The sequence below is a fragment of the Penicillium solitum genome, assembly GCF_028829755.1.
Source record: "Penicillium solitum strain IBT 25940 chromosome Unknown utg000002l_segment0_segment0, whole genome shotgun sequence".
NCBI classification, from domain to species: domain Eukaryota; kingdom Fungi; phylum Ascomycota; class Eurotiomycetes; order Eurotiales; family Aspergillaceae; genus Penicillium; species Penicillium solitum.
In genome coordinates, this window is record NW_027072122.1 from 522,553 (window position 1) to 550,529 (window position 27,977).

At 46.9% G+C, this 27,977-nt stretch overlaps 14 protein-coding genes across 14 annotated transcripts; 6 read left to right on the plus strand and 8 right to left on the minus strand.

The window, feature by feature from the left end:
* Positions 1 to 425: 425 nt before the first annotated feature.
* N7455_003828 (uncharacterized protein) lies at positions 426 to 1,383 on the minus strand (the record flags this gene model as incomplete). Its single annotated transcript, XM_065604594.1, has 4 exons — positions 426 to 892; positions 946 to 1,191; positions 1,244 to 1,315; positions 1,362 to 1,383. The coding sequence occupies 4 exons, from the start codon at positions 1,381 to 1,383 to the stop codon at positions 426 to 428; spliced, it is 807 nt and encodes a 268-aa protein (XP_065462145.1).
* Positions 1,384 to 2,130: 747 nt separating this feature from the next.
* On the minus strand, positions 2,131 to 2,678 carry N7455_003829 (uncharacterized protein; the record flags this gene model as incomplete). Its single annotated transcript, XM_065604595.1, has 2 exons — positions 2,131 to 2,351; positions 2,411 to 2,678. The coding sequence occupies 2 exons, from the start codon at positions 2,676 to 2,678 to the stop codon at positions 2,131 to 2,133; spliced, it is 489 nt and encodes a 162-aa protein (XP_065462146.1).
* A 1,090-nt stretch (positions 2,679 to 3,768) lies between these two features.
* N7455_003830 (uncharacterized protein) lies at positions 3,769 to 4,229 on the minus strand (the record flags this gene model as incomplete). The annotated part of the gene is made up of 2 exons (XM_065604596.1): positions 3,769 to 4,153; positions 4,213 to 4,229. The coding sequence occupies 2 exons, from the start codon at positions 4,227 to 4,229 to the stop codon at positions 3,769 to 3,771; spliced, it is 402 nt and encodes a 133-aa protein (XP_065462147.1).
* Positions 4,230 to 4,708: 479 nt separating this feature from the next.
* On the plus strand, positions 4,709 to 6,088 carry N7455_003831 (uncharacterized protein; the record flags this gene model as incomplete). The annotated part of the gene is made up of 1 exon (XM_065604597.1): positions 4,709 to 6,088. One exon carries the CDS (start codon positions 4,709 to 4,711, stop codon positions 6,086 to 6,088), a length of 1,380 nt encoding a protein of 459 aa, XP_065462148.1.
* A 523-nt stretch (positions 6,089 to 6,611) lies between these two features.
* On the minus strand, positions 6,612 to 6,953 carry N7455_003832 (uncharacterized protein; the record flags this gene model as incomplete). The annotated part of the gene is made up of 1 exon (XM_065604598.1): positions 6,612 to 6,953. The coding sequence occupies one exon, from the start codon at positions 6,951 to 6,953 to the stop codon at positions 6,612 to 6,614; it is 342 nt and encodes a 113-aa protein (XP_065462149.1).
* Positions 6,954 to 10,429: 3,476 nt separating this feature from the next.
* On the plus strand, positions 10,430 to 11,218 carry N7455_003833 (uncharacterized protein; the record flags this gene model as incomplete). The annotated part of the gene is made up of 1 exon (XM_065604599.1): positions 10,430 to 11,218. The coding sequence occupies one exon, from the start codon at positions 10,430 to 10,432 to the stop codon at positions 11,216 to 11,218; it is 789 nt and encodes a 262-aa protein (XP_065462150.1).
* An 836-nt stretch (positions 11,219 to 12,054) lies between these two features.
* On the minus strand, positions 12,055 to 12,261 carry N7455_003834 (uncharacterized protein; the record flags this gene model as incomplete). The annotated part of the gene is made up of 1 exon (XM_065604600.1): positions 12,055 to 12,261. The coding sequence occupies one exon, from the start codon at positions 12,259 to 12,261 to the stop codon at positions 12,055 to 12,057; it is 207 nt and encodes a 68-aa protein (XP_065462151.1).
* Positions 12,262 to 14,893: 2,632 nt separating this feature from the next.
* On the plus strand, positions 14,894 to 17,203 carry N7455_003835 (uncharacterized protein; the record flags this gene model as incomplete). The annotated part of the gene is made up of 1 exon (XM_065604601.1): positions 14,894 to 17,203. The coding sequence occupies one exon, from the start codon at positions 14,894 to 14,896 to the stop codon at positions 17,201 to 17,203; it is 2,310 nt and encodes a 769-aa protein (XP_065462152.1).
* A 368-nt stretch (positions 17,204 to 17,571) lies between these two features.
* On the minus strand, positions 17,572 to 20,254 carry N7455_003836 (ATP-binding protein; the record flags this gene model as incomplete). Its single annotated transcript, XM_065604602.1, has 8 exons — positions 17,572 to 17,721; positions 17,774 to 18,193; positions 18,242 to 18,314; positions 18,368 to 18,554; positions 18,602 to 19,439; positions 19,488 to 19,606; positions 19,659 to 19,762; positions 19,818 to 20,254. 8 exons carry the CDS (start codon positions 20,252 to 20,254, stop codon positions 17,572 to 17,574), a joined length of 2,328 nt encoding a protein of 775 aa, XP_065462153.1.
* Positions 20,255 to 21,039: 785 nt separating this feature from the next.
* On the plus strand, positions 21,040 to 21,816 carry N7455_003837 (uncharacterized protein; the record flags this gene model as incomplete). Its single annotated transcript, XM_065604603.1, has 3 exons — positions 21,040 to 21,213; positions 21,261 to 21,556; positions 21,603 to 21,816. The coding sequence occupies 3 exons, from the start codon at positions 21,040 to 21,042 to the stop codon at positions 21,814 to 21,816; spliced, it is 684 nt and encodes a 227-aa protein (XP_065462154.1).
* A 3-nt stretch (positions 21,817 to 21,819) lies between these two features.
* N7455_003838 (uncharacterized protein) lies at positions 21,820 to 22,284 on the minus strand (the record flags this gene model as incomplete). The annotated part of the gene is made up of 1 exon (XM_065604604.1): positions 21,820 to 22,284. One exon carries the CDS (start codon positions 22,282 to 22,284, stop codon positions 21,820 to 21,822), a length of 465 nt encoding a protein of 154 aa, XP_065462155.1.
* A 194-nt stretch (positions 22,285 to 22,478) lies between these two features.
* Positions 22,479 to 22,778, plus strand: N7455_003839 (uncharacterized protein; the record flags this gene model as incomplete). Its single annotated transcript, XM_065604605.1, has 1 exon — positions 22,479 to 22,778. The coding sequence occupies one exon, from the start codon at positions 22,479 to 22,481 to the stop codon at positions 22,776 to 22,778; it is 300 nt and encodes a 99-aa protein (XP_065462156.1).
* A 1,627-nt stretch (positions 22,779 to 24,405) lies between these two features.
* N7455_003840 (SANT/Myb-like DNA-binding domain-containing protein) lies at positions 24,406 to 25,596 on the minus strand (the record flags this gene model as incomplete). Its single annotated transcript, XM_065604606.1, has 1 exon — positions 24,406 to 25,596. One exon carries the CDS (start codon positions 25,594 to 25,596, stop codon positions 24,406 to 24,408), a length of 1,191 nt encoding a protein of 396 aa, XP_065462157.1.
* Positions 25,597 to 25,841: 245 nt separating this feature from the next.
* Positions 25,842 to 26,330, plus strand: N7455_003841 (uncharacterized protein; the record flags this gene model as incomplete). Its single annotated transcript, XM_065604607.1, has 1 exon — positions 25,842 to 26,330. One exon carries the CDS (start codon positions 25,842 to 25,844, stop codon positions 26,328 to 26,330), a length of 489 nt encoding a protein of 162 aa, XP_065462158.1.
* Between the last annotated feature and the right edge of the window lie 1,647 nt (positions 26,331 to 27,977).

Genomic DNA, 27,977 nt, shown 5'->3' on the forward strand with positions numbered 1-27,977 from the left:
AGCCTCCTATGATATGTATGCTTGGATTTCCACGACCGGAGTTGTTCTACGAGACTCAAAAGCGTTGTAGAAAAATGTATCTTCACCTTGTTGATATCGTAGGGCAAGAGGTTTACAATAACTAATGGCAATTAAGGATTACTTAATAAGCTCTAAATGCGCCACGTCGCGAGTGACTAGTCCGTTTTTGGTTCTAACTTTAGAATTTCGTATGCCCAATCAGCAAGCAACAACAGGCTTTTATTTCTATACCCTGATTTCTGGCAATTTGTATTGGGTTTTGACTAAGATAAAAAAAACACAACAAACATTGGAAACATGTAAGTAAACATAAGTAGCACTGACAATTCTAAGTTAACCTCAAAACATCAATAAAATAACGTGAAGTATCAAAAGAAAATGGATGGGCGACAAAAGGGCGCCCTTCAACATAAAGCATCAACGAGTTCCTGTAGGGTTCCCATTGGTTGCTGCCAATATGGAGAATACAGTATTTCGCACTTGGCATACCACTTGTCTCCTCCATATTGCGAAAGGCTAGTCATACGATATTTGCCTAAGAGAACCGGCCCTTTCACAAGATTAGCAATGCCCTGGGTCTTAACACGCTGCCCTAGTTGTAAGGCAAGCCTAGTTAACAAGCCCTCCTCGGTAATGGAAAACTCTTGATTTTCAAGCCAGCGCCTCATAGTGAAAGACATTCCTAGGAGTAAAGACTTCGGGGTTTCACCACGAGTCGATAGACACGCGTATATTTCAGCGAACCTAAGTTGTTGTCCGTCTCGACCAAGCGCATAGAGGCGATAACACTCGCCTTGTAATTCCTTCGAAATAAGTTTGTAAGAATAACCTCCTATAGAGACCTGTCTGTTTGTGCGCATTATTATCAAGTCTATCATATGTTAGCCTCTAGCTTTAATAACAAAGTCATAACACGCTTCTTACCTTCAGGGGCTAGATAGAGACCTGGCTTCCTCGAGCATATTTCTTCTATCTTCGACTCCCGGGAAATTGAAAAAATGGACTGTTTGAACAGATCCCAAATATGGTTGCAGCTCTCGGGTTTTAGAAGGACTTCGTATATCTGAGCAAGTGTAAAATGCGTAGTAGTGCTGCCTCTTCCGGCGCACAGAATCCATAAATTGTCGTCGATAGGCTCATACAAAGTTCCATCGAGTCTTATGACAAAGTCTGTAAGTTATTAGCTAATATAGCCTCGCCTAGCATGTACACTCTTTCTGACCATCTGGAACGTCATAGATGTGCGGCTTTATCTGTCTAAATTCTCGTAAGAATATATCAGGATCTGGGGGTCCTTAGGTTAGCTTTATGATGGTATTATGGTGATTTGAAGAGCGTACCACGAGTGAATGTAAGTTCCATTTTTCTTGATCTGACGCTTGCTTTTCTTTAGGACATTGCTGGGAGGGGTTTTCGTCTTTATATACTTGGAATAGGTACTTACCCTTTTCACATCCCAGAAATGTTTGACATTCCATAATGGCCTTGACGAGCTGTTACAAAAATTGTTTATTCCACAAGCTGATGTATGTGACTTCCTAAGATACTGCGTAAAGCTCAAAAGCCCCCGCGAAATGGCTTATTTCGTAGGGGCTAGGAATAGGGTGAGATGTAGTGTTGAGCTAGTAACTAAGGGCTTTGTAGCTTTAGGCTAAAGAGTAACATTGACCCAATTATATTCCTATACTGGGCCCTTATGTCATTGGCCAGTTGCTACTCCTTTCTCCACTTTGGAATAGCAGTAACTACTGTTGTTGGAAAGGGATCAGGGACTGCAAAGGGTCATTGATCTGCCAAGTAATATTTCATTATGTTGGGGAAGGAGAATTTGCTGAAACGCCAGTAATAAGGCCACAGGTTCCCATCCCCCTCACATCCAAACTCGAACAATAGGCATCCAATTCAACGGGTAATCAGTAGAATATCATGATATTTCCATTTATGAAACTTGTATCAGGACTTATGGATTTGGCCACAAACGTTAGCCATATAACCTGTGATTATACCGCGAAAGTGCCGGAAATATTTCCACACTGGCCGATCGGTCGCTAGAGGCCCGGCTATCGAAAATTAGATTACTTCGACAAGCCTGAGAATGAAGAAGAGTACTTACTGAAGACTCCATCCTTGACTAATGTTTGACAACATGATCACAGTCAGTTTGTTGTTTTTCAAACACATAGTTGACCATTTAGGTGATGGGTGTTCCTCTCCCATGCAAGTAATCCTGCCTTTGACACATTTAAGGCCTGGAGGGATGTCAGGAAGCACAATAGTCTCACAATCTGTGTTGTCGTCAAATTTCGTGGAGATGGCTTGGGGTCGGGTTGCTAGCAATTGAAGTGTGAGAAGCTAATAGAAAAGGCTTGCAGTTTGCAGAAAAACTCACAAATATAATTTTTCAGTGGATTAGTGCGTGTCCGCGTGGCTCTCTCTGATTGATTTGAAATGCAAACCGGTAGAGGTTTTATGACGTTAAATGCAACTTCGGTATTTTGGGGCTCATATATCGCTGGTTCAGTTTCTGTATATGGGCTGAAAGTATTGGGGACAGTTTGCTCTAGGCGTTCCCCACTTTGCTCTCGTTCTGATATCCGGAGGGATTGTATCCATTTCGGAAGAAGAGACCAGAGCGATGCAGAAGAAAGGCAGTGCATAAGGCCAGTTGGACAGTCAGCTTCGAATAGTGTAGAATAATATGTTGTAAAAACATCAATAGAAATGGAAGGCTTCAAATATCAGCTGTGTTTCTTGGTTCAAGTCTAGCAGGTTATTAAGGTCCCTATTTCTACTCTCCAAGGCACTATTTATCGCACCTTATTATTGAACAAAAGATTTAGCCATGGTGAGTAACCGCGCCTCTCGCTCATGACGATAAGATGCTAACTTTAGGAGCCTGCCCCGATTCCCTTACAACTTCTGTATGAGCCTGCAGAAGTTGCTTTGAAAACAATACTCTTTTTGAGAATTGAATCTCTGTCAGTCTGGGAATGGGTACCATCGGAAAACCCCAGCGAAGGTGCTAGGATGCTGCTAAATGCCTGCACGGAATTGAGAAGCAAAAGATCCCAGGAACCAAATCCCGATGAAGGCTTTTCTCTTGAAAATGATATACGCGTCCACGCGGGGAATGTTTTACAACATCTTAGTTATGGTACTGTTTTGATGCTGGCACTGATGACTTGGTATTTTGATACTTCATCTTCTGAAGCACCACAAGACTTGATTACTTTCTTGCGATGGCCTCCTAGTGAAGTGAGGAGAATACTTCAAGATCGATACCGAAGCAATATGTGTGGAACGGAACTTCGACTTTTATTTGTCCTAGATTGAGGCTTTTCTAGTGATCAGCGCAAGAGCAAACCATAAAATTATATTATATTTGCTTTAATCACCAGTAACCGAGCTTTCTGAGACGGTTACCGAATTCTCTAAGATAGGCATCATACCAGTCCTTCCAAAGTTTGTTCATCTCAACACCCAAAGATTTTGTGAGACTCTGCCTTGTTACATACTCTTGTGAGTATTTTGAATGTAGCGTTGATAGTAAAGAGCTTTCTTTGAGTCGATGTCTTCTCCTGGTTGTTGCAAAATAATCGGATCATCGCTACTAAGAGGAACGAATCTTAGAATCCCATACTTGCCCAAAACCCGTGAAATACCAGTCTCCAGCACCGCAAGGTCCACTAGGAAGGCATCGCTCATGTTGCTAGGGCCATTCTGGGCATGGTACTGAGCGCCAAGCTCTTAAAGGGCAATGGCATCAAAAACCACGTCTTCAAGGCCCTTATTTTCGATGTCTTCCATAAGCCCAAGACCATTGGGAGAAAACCAAACTCGCACGGTCTCGTTTAGTTGGAACTGGGTGTCAACCAGGGGTAAAGAGTAACTCACGCGCAAGCGAATCTGTGTTGACTCTCTAGCAGAGACACCAGGGCCCGTCTCAGCAGAAAAGGTAAGCTGTTCTTTCAAAACCATAGGCACGGTGCCGCTCGCAGTACAATTTCGATTTGGATCTGGGCCTCCAAATAAAACTGTCTCGCGTGGGTTGCCTGGGGAGGTAAAAAGGCGCGATACGAAGGTCGAAAGTGTACGACGAATTCTGTGTAGGCTCAAGTAGATCATAGTCTCACTGTCATGAAATCTCAGTCAGATATTCGGGTAAAGAGTGGTCTCGTTATATCATGATACCTGGGTAGACTTGCCATTTCTTTTGCATATGCCACTGATTGCAGATCTAGGACAGAGAAAGTCACATTCTGCCAAAATATGAAAATGATCCTTCTAACAATTTGAGCGAGGCTCGAAATATTGTGCTCAAACCCTTCGTATCCAGCCATATCAGGACTGGAGTAATTAACTATCAGAAATAATTGGTGTACTCTCTTCGACATGTCCATTCTTCTGGTCGGTCTGAAGCCAACGCCAAAGCACTAAAGCGGGGAAAGGCCCGGGAGTCGCCGATCAGTCCAAACTTACGACTAGGCATGTGTTCCCGCGAAGTCAGAGGCCAATGAATGCGTAGGTTGTTAGAACGCGATCTAACATTCTACGCATTCATTGGCTCGTCGAAGCATGCGCCCCTTATTGCTCTTCTCACTCTCCAAAACCAGGTGTTCTCCCTCATCGTTAGCCCCGTGGAGCCTTCCCCAATAAACCCCCAACTTGGAATTTCGCTCTTATGAAAATGCCTGTTTCTGAAGCTGAAACCATATCGGCGTTGCAGGTTCTTCTCAATTCTTCGAAAGAAATACTCCAGGCCCATCGTGACCTCACGCTCCAAACGTTAGAACAGGTCAGATCCGTTCTCGCCGTCAAACCTCACAATAACAACACAACGAGCTCCAACATACAAGCAGGGCCGTTGCCCCTTTGTAACAATGAAAACCTCGAGAACCACTCGTCTCGCCAGCTCGGAGAGTCCTCCTACTCCCCAGCAAGTGTTTTCGAGGACCGGTCGCATGCTGCCGCCGACCCGACTGAACTACCAAGAACTACTGAGACCGAAGGAAATCATGATGCTGAGCCTGAAACTCTCGACGCCTTGGCTCAAGTCAATATAAGAAAGCGCAAAAGAGAACCAGCCACAGAGACTCGACTTGCCAAGCTATTGCAGGCTATAGAGAAGCACCTTCCAAAGTTCGTGGAATTTTCTCAAAATACAGCGTCGCTCTTTGACTTGTTGGACAATGTTCAGGGCCGAGGAAGCTTCTACATGCGCCTGGATCACATCAAGCGAATTGATGGGAATAAGACCCCCAACGAAAAGGAAAGACTCTTGAAAGGACTATGTCAGGTCTCACTTGCTCGAGAATTCACGGCATGGGAGCGCGAACGAGGCTGGTCTACCAGAGTTGATCAACTTTACTCTCAAATCTGTGGATCAGAAGTACAAAGATCTAAGAAACGGCAAGGTAAAATATCTCAGTATCTGAGAGATATTGGCTGTTGCGAATCAGATCGCAGTGTGGCCAATAAAGCGCTTTGTCAAGGAACAATTCAATTGTTGTTTAAGCGCTTGACAGAGGAAGCCCTAGGGGATTCTGCTCCAGAGGGGGTCGCTGGAGGCCTATTTTCCGTGGTGGCCGTTTTCGAATTTCATCAATTCCAGTTGCTGACCGTTGAACAATTGCCTCAACTCATCGATTTCCTCATTCCGAAAGACGCTCATCTCGGCCCTGGAGATTATGCATATAACCATCGCTCGTTGCGATCTTCTTTTCGTTCTGTAAAAGAAGCTGCGGCGTGGTCAGAAAGTTTGCAGTCGGATTTCGAATCTTACTGTAGAGCGAATTGTCTCTACCAATCTGAGGCACAGACAGAAAAGAATGGGCCACCGAAAGCCAACACCCAAGTAGAACAAGTTTTGCCTTCAAACGGACTCGATCATTCCATTCCAACGAGCACCGAAAATGGAAGTCAAATGGTATTCAGCGGGAATTTGGACGAGCCGTTAATACCCGAGGTACATCAACCTTCCAGGACTAATGAGTACTTGGACGAATTGCACGGATATGGTGACAACTCAAGTGGTGGGTCCTTCCTGGCTTTCGGCGACTACGATTAATACAACTAACTTACTCAGCTTTACATCAAGATCAAAGAACACACCAATTTGACGCCAGTCGCAATCAGCCAGGCACGATCCAGTCAACATGGAGCATGGGAGAGGATCCAACAAATTCGGCAAGTACTTTACCACATGTCAATCGGGCAGTCCAACGTGAGCCAGGAACAATGGCGACCGTGCATCCGTCTGCGTTTCCACAATTCATTCTTCCTTCTTCGATTGACACGGTAATACCTTCCACATCACCGCAATTTTACTTGCCGAGATCCATGGATGTCGAGACAGATATACTATATTCCGGCTTTCTTCCTAGCACCGTGGACACCATGATATCCTCGAACTTTCCCCAGTTCACCCCTTATGCAGCCACCAATTCCACGACGGACCAAAACTATTGTAATGGCAATGTTCGAACAGACACGGCGTATTCCAATTGTCCCACCCAAGCACAGAGATTCGGTCCATACGCTGGAGCGATTGAGACATTGATATCCACGTGATTCGGTTGGTGCATACATAATCATGCTGGGCTTGGGGTTTGAGGAATGGCTAGGATGAAGAGCAGGGAGCCGCTGAGGATAACTTCTTTTTCGAAAAATACTGGACTTGAGTCTGCCGTCAAGGCCTCCCCGCCAACAATAGTGCCTTCTCCTGACACAGGTTTAATGAACCCCTTCTGTTCTACCATCTTTGTTGTGCCCGTGATTTTCCATGCCTGTAGCCCACAACCCTTGAGTTGTTGGGGAAAGTATTCAGCTACTTTAATCCAAATCTCTGCCAAGCCAGAGTCATCGCAAAAAAATGTGTTCTGGCCTGTTTGCCGCCAGTGCGCGCCAGAAAGGAAGTCGGCAAGCTGATCCATCGGGGCTCAAATCCTGAAGCGTAGGCAGCAAGCCCGATTTTCGTCTAGATAGCATCATGATTCTCAGCTTATCTGGTTCTGGGAGCCCTAAGAAAGGAAATAATGGCCTACATACCTGGGTCGCTTAAATCGAAAAATGTGTTCGTCAGAACAAGACGCTAGTTGCAACCAGATCGCGGTTGGACTAGAAAACTGTTTAGTCAAGCCAAATTCTCCGTAAACGTAGGAACATAACTTCGCAGATTTGGACTTGGAGCGAAGAGGTAGTGGCGGGGCTTGAAAAAAAGCTCAGCGGGGTAATAATCTGTGCCAAAATACGGCAGCCGAAAAAGACCAAATAGGTAAGTCCGGTCCAAATGTCGTGGGAGTCGTGCTATCCCGAAGTTGAAGGCTTATTGACAGCAAGAACCAGCTCACGAGAAAGATACGGACCAGTTTCAATAATGGTTATACTATATGGATTTGATAAATAGGGCTTTTGCGGTTCTGAGAGCATGATTACATAGGTCTGTGGCAGATCTCGGAAGAACTTTTATTCCAGACCTCCGAAAAAAGTCTTATTCGCCCAGTTCGCAAGAACCACTGATAACTTGATACCAGAAGAACTTTTTCTTCCTATTAATCATAAAGCATTTTACTACTCCCGCGGGACTCGATGTTCCCCTAGGACTGAAAGTAGGTCTCTACTCTCCGGTATGATGATATCAATAGGCCAAGACATAAAACTTAATACCATAGATCCGTTGGATACAGTGTACTTATGTGAGGTAGCAGCATTCTTTGTGGTTTGACGCACTCCGGTCTTAGCTTGACAGTGTTCGAAAATTGTCCTCTAAAAAAAGTTAGCTTGTACCTGCACATCTAGAACAGAATGAAAAAGCAAGTGTTGTTGTCGAAGGTGCGGCCCCACGGTGGGGGAAAGGCGGGCGGGGCTGTCAGTCGCAAAATGCCCGAGAATCATATGATCGTCCGCCCAATCCCTATATGGCAGGTTTATTTGAGGAAAATATTTACTACAACGATGGATCACATGGTTTTTCGGGGGTATGAAGTCTTGCGAACCTCTGCGTTGATCTTAAATCCACTCCCTGGCTGTTTGCCGACGGCAAACTGCATTTATCGGAATAACGTCTCTCCGCGTAATCGATACAGGAATTTCTTAAGAGTCCTTTCTACCTCCTGTCATTTATTCAAGCGACAAAACACCTTCGAGAACCAGTACTTACTCTCCCCTGACATCATGTCAGCAATCAAAAAGCTAAGTGAATCGACATACACTTTTCTTGCTCTTATCGATCACACACTAGATGATATTGAAAGTCTTTGTCATCTAGATAACGGTCATGATCGACGCGTCCCATGTTACGGACTTGGACCGTTGGAAAATGTGCCTCTGGAAATCCTTCAAATGATTCTTTTGCGGCTTGATATTCGATCAATGACTGAGTTCCGACGCGTCAACAGACGAGCAAGGCTGGCTGTAGATCATATCCCACAATACAAGCAAATCGTCCTGCATGCCCCAGCCTCAATCCGAGGATGTCTCAGCCTGAGAAGTGGATTTTCTTTTTCATGCCAAGATCTTTATGATAAACTGCGTACAGCTGAGTGTGACAGCTGTGGTGACTTTGGTGGTTACCTGTACCTGGTCACCTGTCGTCGCGTTTGTTTTCTCTGCTTCACCGAGAAGGCCGATTACCTACCACTCCTTCGAAGTGACGTGATTCGGAAATTTGGACTTCGCTCAGAACACTTAGCAAAGATTCCTTCCTTCAAGAGTGTTCCTGGTCGTTATTCATCTCGAGGAATCAAATGTCACCGTCGACTTACTTTATTTGATCATTCTGCTGCGCGTGAGGCAGGAATTTTTGTGCACGGGGATAGCAACTCAATGAAACAATACGCATCAGAGAGTCTTGCCAAGAGAATTGAAATCCATCAATCTCGAAATGCGAGATCCACCCATGGAGTGAAACCACCTCGACTGCCCAGGTCTGAAGAATCTTTTGACGGGTTTTCGTCTAACCCCATACGATTTATGGGAATCATTCGAGCACCGGTTCTTGACACTCGCACGGCAATTCCACAATGGGGGTTTCATTGTACTGCTTGCAAACCTCATCATTACGGCCGTCCGCTACACTGGCGCCGAAAATTTACCAAGGACAGCTACCGAAATCATATAAGAGAGTGTGGAGAGATCATTGACGGCAAGCACAAACATGAGTAAACTGATGAATTAAATCAATTGATTTCAGAGTCAACTTGGAGATCTTCCGTCATATGCCACGGAGCTGGTTATTGCCATCGCAAGAGCTGCAGAGCATGACGTTCCCTTTGGACCTTGCTTGTTTTGTATAAACACTCGATGACTCCTTCCGTCCGTTGACAATATCTCAAAATCTCTCCTATCTGCGCATTTCGTCCTTTCCAGGCTTCACCATATGCCGCGCGCACATATGAACAGAAGGGTCCAATTTTTCCTCTTTCACAGGAGAACACTTGACGTTCGTGCCAAAGCGTTCATCGCATTGTTTGAACTCTTCCATCTTTTTACACCCACATGTATAAATTCGGTAGAATTGGGTACACATCTATATGAGATCAGACTCAACTGACGGGAAATGAGAAAAGGAAGGTCAGTAGGATATATACCTTGCGAAGATCTGGGCGTTGATTCCGGGTTTTTTATCTGAATCTTGCTTGACCCTAGAGCAGTTTAGAGTAGGTCTTTTGGCAAATCGTAGATTTCTTATGACTTACCTTGGTCTAGATTTATCTTAAAGGTTGGTATGAACAAATAGGGTAATGGAATGAGTTTGGTCATGTCGAAGATGGGCTGGGGGTTTATATATGCCTTGCTTCCCGGGATCTCTTCATGGTCATGGTATGTTTACTCTGCTTCGAAAGCAAAGTCAATGGGAAAGATGTGGCACCCTGGGTATTTGGCTAAAGATAGATTGTTGCATCAGGGCCAATCAAATACTTCCACCCCATAAGCGCTTGTCTGGTGACTGGCGATACGCTTCTTTAGCGCTGTTGGCACTTTGGCTTTCTTCGATTTGATCCAATTCCAAATCTAGGATGATCTTGCGCCTGTTTTATTTTTTTTTTTTTTTTTGCATGAAGTTTTGTAATCGATGAATGATAGGGGAACCATATGGGGCTCGTGCGTAGAAATCTTAGTGTTGAAACCAAATTATCCTCTTAAGGTTTTAGCGTGGGCTATTCAGCTAGGATGCGTTGTCAGCGAGGTAAGGTTCAGCCAGGGAGCCCGAAAGGCCAATGGTATACACCTTTCCCCACCGCTTTCCCTGGCGCCAGGGATCGCAAGGCGGTGTTCTCCTGGCTTCTCCAGCTCATGATTCAGGATCCTGAAATATAAATAGCTGTCCATAGATCTCGAAAGAGGTTCTAATATCATTATTCCGTCACATTCTAAATTCGCTTTCTCTGTCCAAGGCTTGCCCGACACTATGGCGTGCATTCAAACGGAAGTCGAATTGCTTCAAGCAGAAGTCGATGAAAATGATCAGAGTTTCTTTCGTCTCCTGCTCAATGATCGAAATATAAAATATGTCACTATAAACCCCGGCCTTTACAATGCGGACGATATGTGCTTCGGCCCCTCGCTAGTTTCACTTCTACCCACTCTACCCGATGGAGATTGGAATGATGGACTGGTGACCGAAAATGAAGCGACCGGCCAACCTCATTTTGCCCATGCCATTCGGACCGCTTTCCCTGGCGTTGAGAATACCTGGAATGGAACTTTTGTGGATTACATGGAGATCCTGGTAGGAGAAAAGTTGCGAACGGGCATTTATGAAGTCAAATGCCCCTTGTTCGATGACGTGGTTGTGGCTAAATTCGCTCGCTTCGAATGGGAGATCCCATATCTAGAGAGTGAGACCACGGCTTATCAATGGATTGAGGGCAATGATATTGGTCCCCGATTCCTTGGCCATCTAACGGAAGATGGCCGTGTGATCGGATTCTTGATGGAACGCATCAAGAATGCCCGGCATGCTGGCCCTCAGGACCTGGAGTCTTGCCGGAAGACATTGTCTCGATTACATCACTTGGGGATCCAACACGGAGATACAAACCGGTTCAACTTTCTTATTCGTGATTCAACGGCTGTTTTGATCGATTTTGACTCGGCACGAAAGTGTAGCGACCAAAATGCGCTTCTGAAAGAGCTTGAACATTTACCGAAATCACTAGAAGATTCATCATGTCGAGGTGGGGGAGGGCATCTTTGAATAAACCTTCTTGCCTATTGTCGGGGTTTGTCTCAAGAAAGCTACTCATGATATATTCAACTTTGTATTCAGATGATGTGCACTGAAAGCATGGACGCGATCCTGTAAGCCAAGTACCACTTGATCTCACCTTTATAATGAAGACCGAGAGAGCCGCATAATATGGTTACTGCAACTGGTAATTCTCTAGATAGTCGTACTGCCACTCCTACGGGAGTCTCTTTTTCAAGGAGCGATTGACAGCGAGCTGAGAAGTCACGCACGAAGTACCGCTTGAAAACAAAAATGGGGGAGTAACAATGGATCAGAGGAGCCAATGTGTGATTGGTTCCCGACTACTCATTGCCCCACCTTGGAGAAGTTCCAGACTACTTGGTAACCCTACTGGCTACCCTCCCCCGATTTACAGCCCCGTCGACGAAAGTGGCCGGATATGGTTAGCGTATCTCTTACTCTTGTCGAGAGTGCCACTAGACCGAAATTGGCACCACCTCACTCACTCCGTGTTTCGAGCACCTTCATCGCTTCTTGACCTGGATGCCAGTTTCGATTTTCTCCCGCGGGCGAACTACCATAGGGAAGCTAGGGTGAGCCGGCCTCGTTTAGGTAAATCGTTAATAGCTATAGAGGCATTGCGCAAAGGCGCAAGTCTTCTGTTCAAGTTCTGTATAGCAACAAGGAACTGCGCTTATTGCTGCTTTTACCGATTTTCACTAGTGTCCTCCACACTGTAGGCCATTGTAAATGCTAAAAAGCTGAGGCATCTAGCGTTCTCTATTGGTCTTGGGTTACTATTCTGGGAGCAAGCATAGGAAGTGCAATGCGTGGTTGGTCTGCTACTCGAAAGTTCCAGAAGCCTTCGCGAGCCATGTGATAGTCGTCGTCGGTTTCAGTTGGAGATAAGGTGAATCGCAAAAATGATTGGAAGTTCCGAGTGCCGTTCCGAATCCTGGGGAGCAGAAAAGGGAGGGTTTCTTGCTTGGCGGAAGGTGCTCGTCGGGTAATAATTTGGCCGGTCCGAAACTGAGCGCGTTGTACTCCATGCTTAGAGTAGTTGCGCCTTCGGTCTTGCAAACTTAATGCAGCTTCGCTTCAACACCAGACCCCATTTGTTTGAGAGGGCCGCCGAGGTAGTTGAAGGACTGCTGTCACGGCCTACCGTTGATTCTCAATTAATTGATGATAGTCTCTTGATCAGATTAAATGAACTGGTCTAGGAGACATAAAGGCCTGCCTAATTGTAAGTTCAACAAAGATTAGAGGAAAAACGGAGGTGGTGATACTGTAGCAATTAAAATTCAAGTGTTTAAATGTTTTAATGTAAGGCTCGTTGAAAGTGGTGAGAAGGTCATTTAGACCCTGTCCTCTCTATAAAAAAAAAGTCGAGTTGATTGAATAGGATTGGTTAAACAACATCGCCTTCTCCACCTAGATGAAAGGTCCGTGCATTTTCCTAATACTCTCGCACCCCCAAGGTCTCTGACCCGAAATTAGTTCAGCCTGGTTCCAAGGACCACATCCGCTCCATTCCGAGCCCTCGGGCGAGACCGGAGCACTTGGAACCTACTACACTCTGTGAATGTGTTCTTGCTTCCCCTCGAAAATTTTCCCACTATGCGGATAGGTCCTGGCGAGCGTTATCAAACCAAGTTTGATCAATGTATGCAACCTCCGGCTTCATCTCGGTTATAGAATTTGTGGAATCTGGTCATGGTAAAGAACCACGTAGACATAGTATGAGCTGGAGAGCTGGGATGTCAAAATGTGGTTAGCGTATCTCTTACTCTTGCTGATAGTGCCACTAGACCCAAACAGGCAGCACTGCGTCTTCTCAGTCACCGCTATTTCCTGCCATTATTCTGCCTAACTAAAAATTCCATTCAATTATTCAATTATTCTAACTAATATTCATTGTACCATCCATTAGACTCAGTAATAGCCTGCATCCAACGTGGCATACTCTCTGATAGACCTTCTCGGTTACTAAAGTCAAGTTGTTGCCCGGCCTATCTCTAAAACACGTTGGAATATCAATGAACGTTGGGGATCGAGCCAGAGCAATGACGTCATTTAACGGTGGTGATCAGTGGGGCTCGGTGGAGATTCGGGACTCAAAATAGCCTATATGCCCTCAAGAATGCAAGGGCTTAGCATATCACCGCTAATGCAGGCCAACTCGAACACTACTAGTTCAGAACATAACTAGTTCAGCGAAGTTGAGTGTTGAGGTCGGCTTGTCAAAAGATGAGGCATACAACCCGTTGTAGCTAGGATACTTGGCTGGGCTTTAATTAAGCATTACTGAGTGGTAGTCAACGATGGAACGACATAGTCAATGGATCGGGGAAAATTTTGACGCATACGATGAGAAGCTATTTAGCTCAAACTTTTTGAGGTTGATGGATCTTGCGGAAGATGAGGAGATGGTTGATCTACCAGATGAGACATATATCCGTTCAGAATATTATGCATACGTGCTGATATTCTGTCAATTCAAAAAAAAGTGCGGTCTAGCGAGTGGGTAAGGATACGGAATAGAGGGTCTTTTTCGCGGGAATCAGCAATGAAGAAAGAGGGCATGAATATTGAAATATGAGGCATCTAATGCGGCGGATATAACCCCTGGGGTATCTACACAAGCTTCAAGTGATGGTAATGAAGGTCTTTTTTTGATGTGAGTGGTTATCCCTTCGGTATTTTTGATATATTTTATGCGGGCTCCTTGATTCTATGGAGCACTTTGCCATCAACCTGCTCAAAACTGCTGATGCTACCACCAGGACCCAGCAAGGCTTGCCCCTATAAATATCTCGTAGACGTCGGCCCTCCTGGCATTTTCTAACTAATGATCATTGCAGGTTGTGTCAGTGAACGAAGTTCAGTTTGCCTCATGCATAGATCCTATTCCGTACAAGGGACTTAACTACCCAGATAGGTGCGTCTTTTTTCCTTTTCTATGAAGTCCCTTGGAATGCTTGCATGATATCTAACCGTAAAGCCTAGAGCATACCGAAGCGTGTTTCGTCAAACGAAGCGACAGCGAGAGAGGTTAGCGTATTCTACTGTATTCAAACGAACTTTCGCTGACTACTAGCTTCGTTGTGCACCTTCCTCACAGCGATGTCACACAACATAGTTATCCTTCGAAGCAAACGGCCTTTATTGGAGGACGGAATGCGGGCCTCGCGAGAGATGCAATTGAGCTAATGATCTCGCTACGGTGACTGTACTTGCTGAGTATTTGGAGGGAGGACCAAATTTATCTATGTCCTGACGAGGCCCACTTAGGTACCATCGAGCCGGCGTATATTTTTGGAACAGACACTGAAATCAACCACGGCTAAAGTACGTTAATGCCTGAGGCACCAATAGACTCCTAGCCCAGGGGTGAGTAAGCTTGAAGAACAACAAAGGCTCCGAGAAGCCGCAGAACGGTGACTCCAACCCAACACACTGTTTGGCCTTCTCGATCGCTGCCACATCCCTCTGTCTCAAGCGATCTGAGTTGAGGCGGATGCGACCGACCCAGTTAACCGTAGACCTTGCGTCATTTCTCGGGAAAATACTTCTACCGGGCACCGTGATCGGCTGACAACAGCCTCCTGGATCAAGCACCCACCCACCCATCGAGACCTGTCGCGATAGTCTCAAGCTATTTCCCCCTCCGATACATTGATGGCCGACAACAACTCGCCAGATTACAAGGCTCTTTTTCTGCAGGCGGAAACGAGACGCAAAGAGGCCGAAGAGCAACAAAGACAGGCCGAAGAGCAACAAAGACAGGCTGAAGAGCGACAGAAGCAGGCCGAAGATGAAGGAAGACGAGAGAAAAGGAGGCGGGAGCAGGAAGTGGAGAGACGGAAGCAAGCCGAAGATGAAGGCAGACAGGAGAAAGAGAGACGGGAGCAAGCTGAAGAGCGCACCCGACAGACCACTTTCGTGGAATTCTTGCGCCATTCCCACAACCTGCTCTCCCGACCGTTGAGAGTCGAGACACCATCTCGCTCGACTACCGGGAAAATACCCCTTCCGACCGGAAAATACTGCCCGACACGATTGGAACACTGGACCGACTGCTCAGCACAACAGTTGAAGCTCTACAAGTCTGTCTATAGTTACATTCAGTTGACACCAGGGGGGGCGCCACATTTGTTCTCATCTTTGCATGAGGTAGAAGGATTAGGCCGACGACTTTGTCGTAGGCCTATAAGCAGTGAGCAAGAACTCGAGGCCTATGAGCGATTTGCTGTGGAAGAGCATGTCCACGATATAATTACCGAGTTGTGCAAAGTACCCGCTGCTCGCGACGAGTTCGGTCTCGGCGATGGAATCCAGTTCAACAATCATACGAATTCCTTAAACGAGAACGAAGCTATTGAAGCGGATGCGAGCCAACCGTCAAGTGTACACCACCCAAGACCTGATCAGTTCTGCATCCATCGTGTCGACGACAACACTACCACTCTCCTCACATCTGTCGAGTATAAGCCGCCTCACAAGCTCTCTGTCGCTACCCTTCGTATGGGCCTCCGACCAATGGACCTATGGAAGGATATGGTCAGATCAAACAAAATCCCGACAGACCAGGAAGCGAAGCTGAGGTACAATGCGGAGCGACTTGTCTGCTCCGCTCTTGTCCAGGAGTATCATGTGATGATCCAGGAAGGGCTCGAGTACTCCTACGTGACCAACGGGATTGCCCGGGTCCTCCTTCGTGTTCCACACGATGATCCTAGCACGCTTTATTACTTCTTGTGTGATCCTAACAGCGAAGTGAATGCAGAAGTTGAAGGTAGTTTCCAACAATCGAAGACTTCTGTGGCCAGGACACTATGTCTGTGTCTGATGGCATTCCGCTCACTCGCACGCGGTCAGGAATGGAGAAATTCTGTACGACCAGAGATTCCTATTTGGGAGACCAGTTTTGATCACACTCGCTCTCGCATTCCTACAGCGGAGCTTCAGCAAACCCTTCTCCACTCCGATAGCACTGTTCTGGAGTATACAAGTCCAGATTCCGGGTCGGCTTATGAACCGTCGTCATCCCCACCGGATTCTCCACAACCAGCTGCAGCTCGTCGACTGTCCACTAGGTCTCCGGCCAGCTGTGCACCGTCGGGTGTGCAGCACCGGTCTCAGTCGCCGGACTCATCGGGCTCGGATTCGAACGAAGCAACAAGCCGCAAACGGGGATTCGGTCAAGTTACATCCTCCCCATCTGTCCAACGAGCAGGTCGTCAACGGCACCCGGGGAACCATCAAGGCAACCAGGCCCAAGATCGCGATGCGAAATTCTGCACCCAACGCTGTTTACTCGGATTACAGTCTAGGGGTGTTCTAGACGACTGCTGTCCGAATGTGATGCGCCATCGTCGAAGCAAAGACGATCTTCATCATCAGATTACCTCAGAAGATTTGGTGCGTTTACTAAAGGCACAACTGGACGAAAACATTGACAGATGCACACCCCTTGGAGGTTGCGGGGCTTACGGTGCGCCGTTCAAACTTACTTGTGTCGTATATGGCTACGCTGTTATCGGGAAAGGAACCACGTCGGGGCTGTGGAAAGATGTCTCTCTCGAAGCGCAAGTATACCAAATATTGCGCAAGGCTCAAGGGTCTGCTGTGCCTGTATTTCTGGGGACGATCGACCTGGCGAAAATTTATTTCCTTCATGGGGCTGGAGAGATTCGCCATATGCTCGTGATGGGCTGGGGAGGCGAAAGTACAACGTCGATGGAACTCACGCCTATCCTTCTCCAGGAGATACATAAGTCGAACAGGGAGATCAAAGCTTTGGGAATCATCCACGAAGACCTTCGGCGTGATAATATTCTGTGGAACGAAGAGCTTGGGCGGGCGCTGATTATCGACTTTCACCGCTCTACATTGAAAAGTCGACCGACTTTGCAGCGACCACGAGCCGTAAAACGACGACTATGTCAACCAGAGATAGGAGATCCAAAACGTCTTCGTGTGACGTGAGGCAGTGTGCTTATTTTATTGGATTAGCAATACAATTATGCATGATAATGAAGCGTGAAGCATTTCCGGCCCACATCCGCATGAATCAGTCAGAATTTCTATCTATTATAATTCTTGATGCCCGCTTCTCCAATGCACCTACATGGCCTCTGGTGATATACGATTCTATATGCGTTGACAATCACGAATCGATCATACCAATTCTGGCTCTCGGACTTGACTTTTGTGTGATACCATGAATCACATGAAAACCTTGATTCAACTATGAAGCTTCAGGACCGATATTATGGAAAATATTGCGATGAGCGCCCAACCGCTCGACAACCTTGAGGAACGAGATTATCCACATGACTTTCCCAGTTATGCTGTTAGACATACATTCCATCAGCAGGCCTCTCTCTGCCAAACTCACTCGAAAATTTCTTATTTGATTTGGCGGCTAACTTCAAGTATTTGTAGTTCACCTGGTTGACGTCAGCCTCAGCGAGAGCGTGTGCAATTGCAGCGACGTTTTTGATCTGGTTCATGATTGGTCAGCAATGAGATATTCAGTGCCACTCGGACACCCACCTCTCGTCCATTCAGATCTAAAGACTCCAATCTTCGGAGTTCGTGGTCCTCAACAATGGCAGGTCCTTGCATCGTACATGCCTTGGACAGAAAAGTTGACCAGAGATCTCTGCGATACTCTCTTGTCAAACCCTCATACTCAATGATCAAATGGATCCGGCTGAGAATTGCGTCATCAAACTGGATACCCCGATTTGAAGTCAAGAAAAGAATTCCTTGATAATATTCCAGCTTCCGGAGGAAAATGGTCACAAGGCGATTATGCGCATCGTGGTAAGATGTACGCTGCTCCATGAACGCGTCTGCCTCATCCAAGAGAAGCACGGCATTAAAGTGTTTGGCGATCTTGAATACTGTTTCAAGTTGTTGCTCAAGCGCATTGGAATCTCCGTGGTTGACAACAAGTTCGCCTGCAGATATCTGGAAAAATCAGTGATGCCAAAATCAGCCGAGCTGGATGGTTCATACCGAATAGAGGGGGAGCCTGAAATACTCCGAGGTTGCCTCAACCGTGAAAGTCTTTCCGACTCCCGGGGGGCCACTAGCACGAGTTAGGTTGGAAGTCTTGATAGCATAGGCGCTTTACCGACATACTTCAGAAGAATGTTGAATCCTTGGCCCTTTCCATCAATTAAGTCGTCGAACGGTACCGTCGGTATCAGACCTAGGCGGGTTTTCGCCAATGACAAGAGGAGTGTCTTGGTCTCCGAAGGGATCTTTAGGCAGTCGAACGACTCAGGTGACCAATTTACGTCCCTAAGAGCACTGACTGCGCACTCCACTGGAATCATTAGTCGGACGCCAAACATTGTCAGTTGTCTGACATACAGAAAATTTTCTCCTTGAAGCTGAAACAGCATACAGTTGGGCAGGCGACCAGGAAATCGGTCTCGCCCAGCTTTTGCGCCTCCACACCGTCTCCTTTCATTCTCTCCTTCTCTCGCTCACGGTCCCCTATGAGCATCGCACCTATGTTAATGACTGCAATGCTATTCTTCCCTTTTACCCCAATGTCGCGGAGTGACGGTCGGGAGTAGTTTGGCTGCATTTCATGAAAAAATGCGGCATCCACTGCCACTCGGCTGTTGATGTTGACTTTGATAGCCTTCCCCTTATTCATAAAGAATGCGCTGCCTTTACAGTGCTTGATGTGCGAGCCAGCCAAATCCCGAAACTTTTGACCCCTCTCAACTAGGTCTTTTCGGATCTGCTCGTGACTCGGATGATGGCAGAGAGGGTAAGCCTCGAGAGTGTCGATCGGCTTTGACCCTCGGAACTTGGCCACTCGCAGAAAGATACCGGCCTCGCCGAACTTGACTCCGTTATAATCAAGAAAGCGGCACTCGAGATTCAACCACGTCTCGTCATTTTGTGTCATCTCTTCACCCGCGTCGAATACGACGCATCGCGGCTCTTTTGTGCCAATGCATGTGGTATAAACATGGCAACCAGGCTTGAAAAGCGCCCAAAGAAGGTCATATGTAATATGACCGTGCTGCAACATTGATTCGAGACGCTGCAAAGTAGAAGCATATGCGTGTTTGAGGTGGTCGATGAGCAAGAGGAGATGCTTCGCATGTGCCGACTCATGGTCCGAGCTGCTATCCATGTTCTCCGCACATCTGTCGAGCTCTGGGAGGAAATGAAAAAGGAAATTTTGCTCGATCTAAATCCACGTCAGCGTGCTCCTTGATGATAATACTGTCTTAATTACCGATGGTTTGTCCTCCATCAGGCTAACGGCCTTGATATCGTGCAGCACGTCTCGCAGGATGTCGCGTAAGCCTTCCGACTTGATGTCTATGAATGGAACTACCTCCTCGGACGTTCGGTCTGATCATACCATTAGTATGATTTCGGTCTGCTAGGTAAAGGTATTACGTACCAACACGTTCACGGACAATGAATGCATATTCAGCGTAGTCGTCCAGACCAATGCTAGTCTCCGTCGGCTCGGCTATCTTGTATTTACATGCCTCTTTATCCCAACTAGACCTGTGTCAGCAATTCCCGAATAAGAAAGGGTCTGGTGGCTAGCTCATACGTTTCCACGACTGTTTTGAATTGGGATGCCGATGCCCATTTCTCAAACAAATTGAAATCATCTGGAGTAGTACGGATTGAACGATTGAGATCGATTTCATCTACTACCTGAGTAACCTCTTCCTGTTCATTGTTGGCAAGGCCAGACTGAGCAGGATCAGTTGCCGCGAAGGGTCCAACTGAAGCACATTCATCGCTGGTGAATTTCACCAGCAACTGCTTCAGTCGAATCATGTCGGGGGCTGCTGGGGACTGGTCTTGGGAGACAGGAGTGTTTGGAGGTTCTTGGTTGGCAAGGTCGAACACCTTTTCAAGGAACACATCAAAGAGATGCTTCAGGTCCTTTACGATCGTCTGAGACGTAGCTGTCCCCCTCGTTGGACTATCCGGCGGCGTCATGCCTTGGTGACAGGGAGAAGAAGTCTTGTTCAAAGCCATGTTGCGTAGTTGAAACGGAAAATTAGGTGCCTTATGGAAAGCTGGTATGAATATCCAAGAGACTGGAATGCCAATGATGAAGGAAAAGGTCAATAAGAACCTGAGAAATTGTTCCTTCTTATTGTTCGTTACTCCGGACTTCTGTATTTTTTCTAGGATCATACTCACAGCTCAATATGTTGCTTCCCCTCACGTATCCAGCACTTAGCTGCATAGGAGTGCACTGCACGGTGCATACATGGATACGAAGTATAGTACCAATTTCAATTGGATAGATTCAGGTATCATTCAATTGGTGGCGTCGCTTTTGCATCGAGCCACTAAATTGTGGTGTCGTTCTTAGCTCTTTGGGTAATCGGAAGCACCAGCGTAATGACGCGGTAGACTTGACGACCAATTGCAACGATGATCACAGAGTTGTGATCCATGTAGAAGGCATCACAGAATTGTGATGCCTGACGAATAGCTTCCCGGTAGGCAGTGGTATCACAAAACTGTGATCCTTGTAGAAGGGTATCACACAATTGTGATCCTTGGAGAAGGGTATCACAAAACTGTGATCCTTGTAGAAGGGTATCACACAATTGTGATCCTTGGAGAAGAGTATCACACAATTGTGTTCCCCGACGTACCGAACTAATACGGACAAGTTGGAACGGGAATTCCCGAGGCCTAAGTGGGGCTGGGATTTGACGATTTGGAAAATTAATATTCCAGATAGCTTCAACCGGCCATTGCCCCGCAGCTGTTTGCATCGTCGGCTTCAGGCACAGCCAGTCTCAGTTATGGCATCAACCGCATTTAAGCTAGATGTGGCAAGGAGGTCTCTCCTCGAGGAGGGATTTTTTGATTTGAATGACTCAACGGTTGGCGACCGCGTCTTGGAGGTGGAGATGCGGGGCTTCCCATACCTCACCGAATATGGTATGGACTTTTGCAAGCAATTTGCCTTTGACGAAGTAAGCGGAATGAGACATTTCTATGACTACCGTCTAATCATCTTCAGCGAATCCGATCTATCCTCGAAACCTCCCTCGAGCGGTGCAGCCTCGGACACTGGCTGAGATACGAAGAATTCCCTGGCCATGTCGAATGCTTCAGGAGGGGTGGTCCAAAAGCTGGTCGCCGTGTTCTAATGGTGCATCTGTGGGCCAAAGGATCACGGGTGGAATATTATACCCTTTCGCATCTTCACGACTTAGCGACTACGAAGGGGAGAAGATCCTTATATGAGATTCCCCAATCCGAGCTGGATCGTATGGGCTCCAAGCCCGAGGTGAAGGATTTTCCAGATGGTGGCTTGTAAGTAATAGCTCTATATTAAAGTTCCATGCTCTAACAGCTGCAGGGTGATTCTAGACGCTAGACTCGGTTTTAAGATTGAGCAAGGATATGCCATTACGTTTCTTTTTGCCACAGATGAAGTGATCGCCAACTGGGCGAAAATGACCCTTCCATACTCAAAAGGACTGGAACATAAAGTCAGGGACCTAGAAATGCTGAGCGCGAAAATTGGAGTGAACTTCGCGTTTGAGAGTTCAGGTGGAAGCACAGAGAATTAGCCCTCATTGTTCATGGTATACTGCAGCTTCTGTGTTTATATCTACAATATCATCTTGAGCCGCCCATCCGGTCGTCAATGCTGGGACACTATTCATAATTTGAAGAATAGGAGCATCAAAATCTTGTAGCAAGTCAAGACCATGGGTTTGCCCTTCTCCGGGATTGAAGTAAAATTCCTCCGTTGACATGTTCGGAGAGCTGTTAGGATTAATGGGATCAACCATAGTGCCCAGCCGAGGTAATGCTATAGGCGACTGCATCGGGATTAGGGGTGCAGATAGTTCATCGCGAACCGAGCCGAGCTGGCGAAGACTGTCACCCCCATCGGTTTGGCAAAGAGTTTCGTCCCGAGCCGTCATACCAATCCTGTCTAACTCGGCTTGAACTCCCGAAATATCGGAGCCCAAAGCTGCCACGTCCCATTTCCGTTTGTTCCCAACAAGAACGCCTGATTGACACTGGCTCATTGCGAGAGCTAATTGTTTGTCAGATTGTTCGCGTAATTCATCGCATGTTTTCTTGATGAATGCCAGTTTTCTTTTACATGCTCCATCATGTCTATCGGCATGTCTAATGAACTCGCTCACGAGCCTGAAAACTTTGAAACAGCACACGCACACTTCCTCGCATGCGACATCTGCATCAATAATTAATAGCAAGCATGGTATCAGAGAGGATAGCACTTGCGTTGTTGGAAATGCCGCCGGAGTCCCTGCATTTTCGGAAATGGCTTCGCACGTTTACAGGATGGACAGAAATGCCGTTTGGGAGCTCCAGTCTTCCTTATTGTGCCTATAGGATTTCTGGCATCTTTATAATAAATATTTTGGTCATCGTCGCTTTCGCCTTGATCGTTATCGTTCCTGTCTCGACAGTCATCGCCATTGGGCCTCGAATGGGCTCGACACCGCTCGAGTTCGGCTTGCAGGCGCTGTTCGCGGGACTGGAAGAAGTCAGCTAAGTGGTTTGACTTATCTTAGCGTTACTAACCCGATATTCTTCGAGATGCTCATGTAGATTTGTTTCTGTTTCAAAGAAGGCTGAGCAAGCACACTGTGGTTGTACGTTTGACATTGCTCAGGATGGATGGCTACAAAGGAGCATGTGGTGGGGTGTGTCAAGTCTATGTTTTAAGAGTGGAGAGGTCCACCCGACTTTTTCCATAGCTGGTGGCAGGGTTAGGCGGAAGCTTGATTAGTCAGAATTCGAGAAAAGGTAATTGGCTGCAAGTGAGGACAGAGAAATCGGCCGTAATCTAATAAATACCGAACAGGGCCACCGTTGTTGGGCAGTAAGACCACCAACTTTTTGCTCACAGAACTGATGGCATTTTCCTGACTTGTTCTGAAATCACCACCTAAGTCACTAAGAATCTACTTTTCTAACTATTCTTCACCTTGACGAGAACGAAGATGGCCCCATGTGAAACCTGCGGAGGCAAAAAGACCGTGAACGGTATTGCATGTCCAACTTGCAGTGGCAAGAATTGAAGAACAGCTGGTGAGCTAACGCTCAAGCCGAAACTACTTCATCTTTAATATTACTGACACCTAGGGGCATTTAGTTAACCCGGTCTTTATCGATATGACTACAGCCATCATGCTCACGCAGGATCGTGCGAACTGATCCAAAGCCACCTCCCACACACATAGCTGTGATCACATGATCGGATATACATATTTTCCTTCCTAGAACTAAGGTCGCCTGACCTTGGGAACCGTACTTGAAGAGGATTCGGGCTGTTGCAGTTGGATTGGCGATGCGGGTTTGCTGGAACGTTTTTTTATGCCTTCGAATTTGACGGTCCCACTTGGTTTTGAGTTATTGGTCAAATTTCCGAATCTTTGCTTTTTGTCATTTTGATATTGAGACATCTCTTCAGTAAGAATCCCAAGGTCGTATCGGTTGTTTTGGGTACACGACCTGCATTGACAGGCCGCCTTATAGTAAGACCATTTGCTACACATGTTCGCGCATATATTTGCAGGAAAGATCACCACAAGCAATGAACGGTGGCTAAGCTTGGCAACTCGCAGTTACAATACATGCTTTAGCGGCTGCCACTTCTCGAGTAAGATGAGCTGAATGTTTGATTGGCTATTCCAGACACACTTCCGACATTATAGAGATAGCATAAATGGATGTAAGACGATATCCTTTTCAAGAAAAACACCAAAGAGATGCTTCAGATACTTCACGGTAACCTGAGGCGTAGCTCACCCCGCCGTTGGGATATCTGGCGGAGTGAAACCTTAAGAACAAGGAGAGGAAGACGCCTTTGCAGCAAACTAAGTCAATTGATTCTTAGCGTTAGCAAGAACCAATTGCACAGTCACTCAGCATTGAGATATTCTGGAATCTGATTTGCGGATCAAAGTTGAATGTCCTGAAATTGCATTTTCGTAGTGATTCCCAGATATTCTCGTCCTGTCCCGTCCTGTTTGCCCCTCCCGTATCAGTGTATCTGCTGGAAGATTCTGGTCTTGAAAATAGAAAAAGTATCGTGGTAAATGGTAATTGTGTACAGGAGAAAAATGAAATGACCGTGTATCAGCAAATCGACAAAACTCCCTCTATGCATTTCTAGCTTAAGACAGCAGTTGTTTCCTAAGCGTTGTGCTCCAGTACACCTGAATGGAGCCTTTGCTCCTTCCAGGGAACTTCCGACTGAATCGCTTGATCACCTCCGACCAGGTAAGAGCGTCTTCCTTCCTAAGCTTCACCAGAAGGCGATCCTCTTCCGGGAGGAAAGGGAGACCTTTTCTCGAGCCAGGATGCTGTATATCGACCACGTTGGCACCTGCGAATGGTTGTGCAGGTGGTGGAGTCGAGGTTTCTTCCTCTCCTGAGATAGAACCTAATGCCGATTCGCTATCTGCGCTGGATGAAGCATGGAGGCATCGGGACAGAGCACCCTGAAACAGCCAGGACAAGAACTGCAGTTGCTCTTCGGCCGGTAGAGAAGAAAATTGATCCCGAAGAATAGAAAACGACATTTTAACGGCGCCATTTGCTCGAGTACTTCGGCCGGTCCTATTCATGTGGCGATTGTCCACGACGACAGAAACCTTGTTTACTTTGGACCGCTGCCGCCCTGGTTTCATTGCCCTTTGCGAAGTTGGTCGCATGCTGCGACCACGAACAGTTTTATCCGACGAACGAGAAGGGGCCACAACGTCACAAGTGTCTTTTCTTGCCGGGGTCTGCTCAATGTCTCGGAAATGGTAATCCCCCAGGATTGCTGGATCAATTGTTGCGTCGTAACACTCGCTGGTCAGAACAGAACTTCCAGCATCGCCAACATGTGAGTGCTGACTGGTAGTGCAAGTGAGTTCCGGATCGCCCGATTCAAAGTCGAGTGGGTGCTGAGACTCCGGGCCTAGATTATCATATATCATCGGATGGTCTCCGTCTCCAGAGCCTGGTAAATCCTGCAGTTGCAAAATATCATCGAAGCCGAACGCCTCAACTCCGGGGTTAGCGCATAATGTCTGATACTGCACAGCGGGTTGGTGCTGAGTGTTGATCTCCTGTGATAGGCTGTCGTTCAAGCAAGCCTCCACCGGTGGTCGGGGAGGAAGGGGGTGACGCTCAGGTTTATGAAAATGGAAATTTGGGTTCGTCGAAGCCGAGTTGCTCGGATTGGAGGGAGGCAAGGCGGTGATCGAGACAGGACTTGGATAACGACAAATATCGAGAGAATCTCGCAGAGGCTGCGCTTTGTCCTGGAAAGGATTCCACGGCCGGAAAGAGTCCAAGCGAAAACTATCGCTCGACATATTGTGAAAAAGGCTGCTGAGCAAGTACACGGTATAAGGGAATCGGGACCACTCGTAGAAATAAAGAAAACGGGATCGAGACCTTGGGCAGGTGGCAGTGGGTAGGGCACGGTGGGAATGGGAAGGTGGGAGAGGGTGGGGTTGCAGATTAGCCATTTGGGTGGAATTGTCGTCTCTTTTATAGACCGCGAGGCGTAATCCGCCTACTTCATAGCGCAGAAGACGCCGACCATCTCCTGCAACCCATGCCGATGCGTCCAAAGTTGCGAGACGACACAAGTTTCTTTTTCGGCTCTAGGGCACCTGCAACAACCCCTGCCAATCCCGCTGATGGCTCCCGACCAATGACCTATGCCCACGGCTGTCGCCAGCAATGCCTCTATTCGCCAGACTGTGCTATCGTGAGGCCTTATCATAGCCCGGCCGCCGGCCGGGCATTGACCTCACGACGCTGCATTGGCCGGGGTCAAGTGCATGTGCGGTATTTTCGCTATTGGCTCGCATCACCGTGGCATGCTGTCGAGATTGATCGATTGGGTGCAAATATACCGGAGAGGCCGACGATGACGACAGATTGGAGGTCGAGGCATTTGTGGCCGAGAGTAGATCTGCGACGCCAAGGGCTGTGCAATGTAACCTCAGGTGGGGACCGAGATGGGGCGGATGAAGCAGAGCATGCAGCATCAAGGAGGGCAATTGGGGAGACTTCGCAACAAGGGAGGCCAGCGGAATAACAGACACTCAACGGGAAGCTCTCACCAGCAGAAAGCGATCTAGATGGCTTCGTAGACCCCTTTGAAAAATGGAGTATCGACACAAAATAATGCGATGCGATGGATGGCTGGATCACCGCAGTGTTTCTGCCCTTGGGCGACTGGATGGCATGGCAGCCCAGGCCGGCCAGAACGAGCTGGGCGTCGGATGGAGCGGCATCTCCGGTAAAAGGAAAGGGGGCAGTGTGTCAGGCTGAAAGCCAATGCGCAGGTGACGGTGGGGGCGAGAAAGAAAGGGGGCAGAGAGGGAAAGAGAAGGGAAAGTGCGTCGACAAGTCGAGGGGAGAGGGCCAGCGGTGTTATATAGATGGATGGCAGATGGCCGGGGCGGTAAAAGCGGCCAGGGACGGGGCTAAACCCAAACGGGGGGAGGGTGAGGGCGCCAAACCCGAAGGGGCAGGGGGATGGTGGAGACGGGCAGGCGGTCGGGGACGGCAGGAGGGCGGTGCAATGGGAGCGGTTTCCAGCGCCCCGCTCACCGTGTCAACTAATACTAAAGATAAGGTAAATACTCGAGTCTTTAGTCTTAGATATAAGACTTGTAAACTTATAGAATGGTTTAAGGATAAAGAGTAGATATTCAATCTACCTCTATTCTCCTGGACTTAACGTAAAGTGAGGCTGCTCGTACTACAAGTAGAAGGTATCGAATACTAGTTATAGTCTTTTCGCTCGCCGAAGTATTAGAAAAGTTAAATTCTACCGTATCCTAATATCTTAGATTGGAATAAGTTTAGGCTCTTTATCCTAGAGAGTATAAAATGTATCCCGCCGCTGTAGGCTTACGTTAATATAAATAGTAAGATTCCGAACCTAGAATAGATATTAGTATATGGAAGTAATGTTTAGAATATAGCCTACCTTATTAAGTGTATCTGCGATCTTATACTTTCTTTAACGTGTACGTAGTGCCCTTATACGATTATCAGACCAGTGTAACTTAGCAGTATTATTGCTTAGAGAAGCCTTTATCTTCCCGAGTAGATCTGTAAGGCTGATTTGGATAATATGAGCAATATAAGGTACACGGATAATCGTAGAATCAGTGCTCAATTGGATCGTCCTTACTAAGTCGTTTATAGCCTAAACTAGTATTATATTGTTTGAGGTATTGTCGGTAGTGATTGCGAGTACTCGATTAAGAATATTATACTTTTATAATATACGGGTAACAACCTCACTAAGATACGACCCAGAATGTGTGCTAGAGAGTGGCTCGAAGCTAAGGAGAACCTCTCGGTACTCCCAATCTTCGTTAAGAAAGTAGCCCGTTACTGCTATAAACGCCTACTAGAATAGCGATATCTAACAGTCTAGCGTAAGGGAAAGCTTTCTATTCGGTAGTAGACTCTGAAGGAGCCTTTCTTAGTATTTATTGACAAATGCCTTTAACCGCTTACGGATAGTTCGTCGCGAGGGAATAGTTGGTATAGCTGGAGTAAGGCGTACGTATTTGATTATATCGGCAAACTCCTAGTGTTTAAGGAACAAAAATGGAAGATGTGATATAGTAATAAGGTTTAGTAGCTTCTGCTCCTAAATATCCTACGAGAAGATAGGAGCCGGTACATTTGCTGCCTATAGACAAGTTAGTAAAGAAGGTAATAT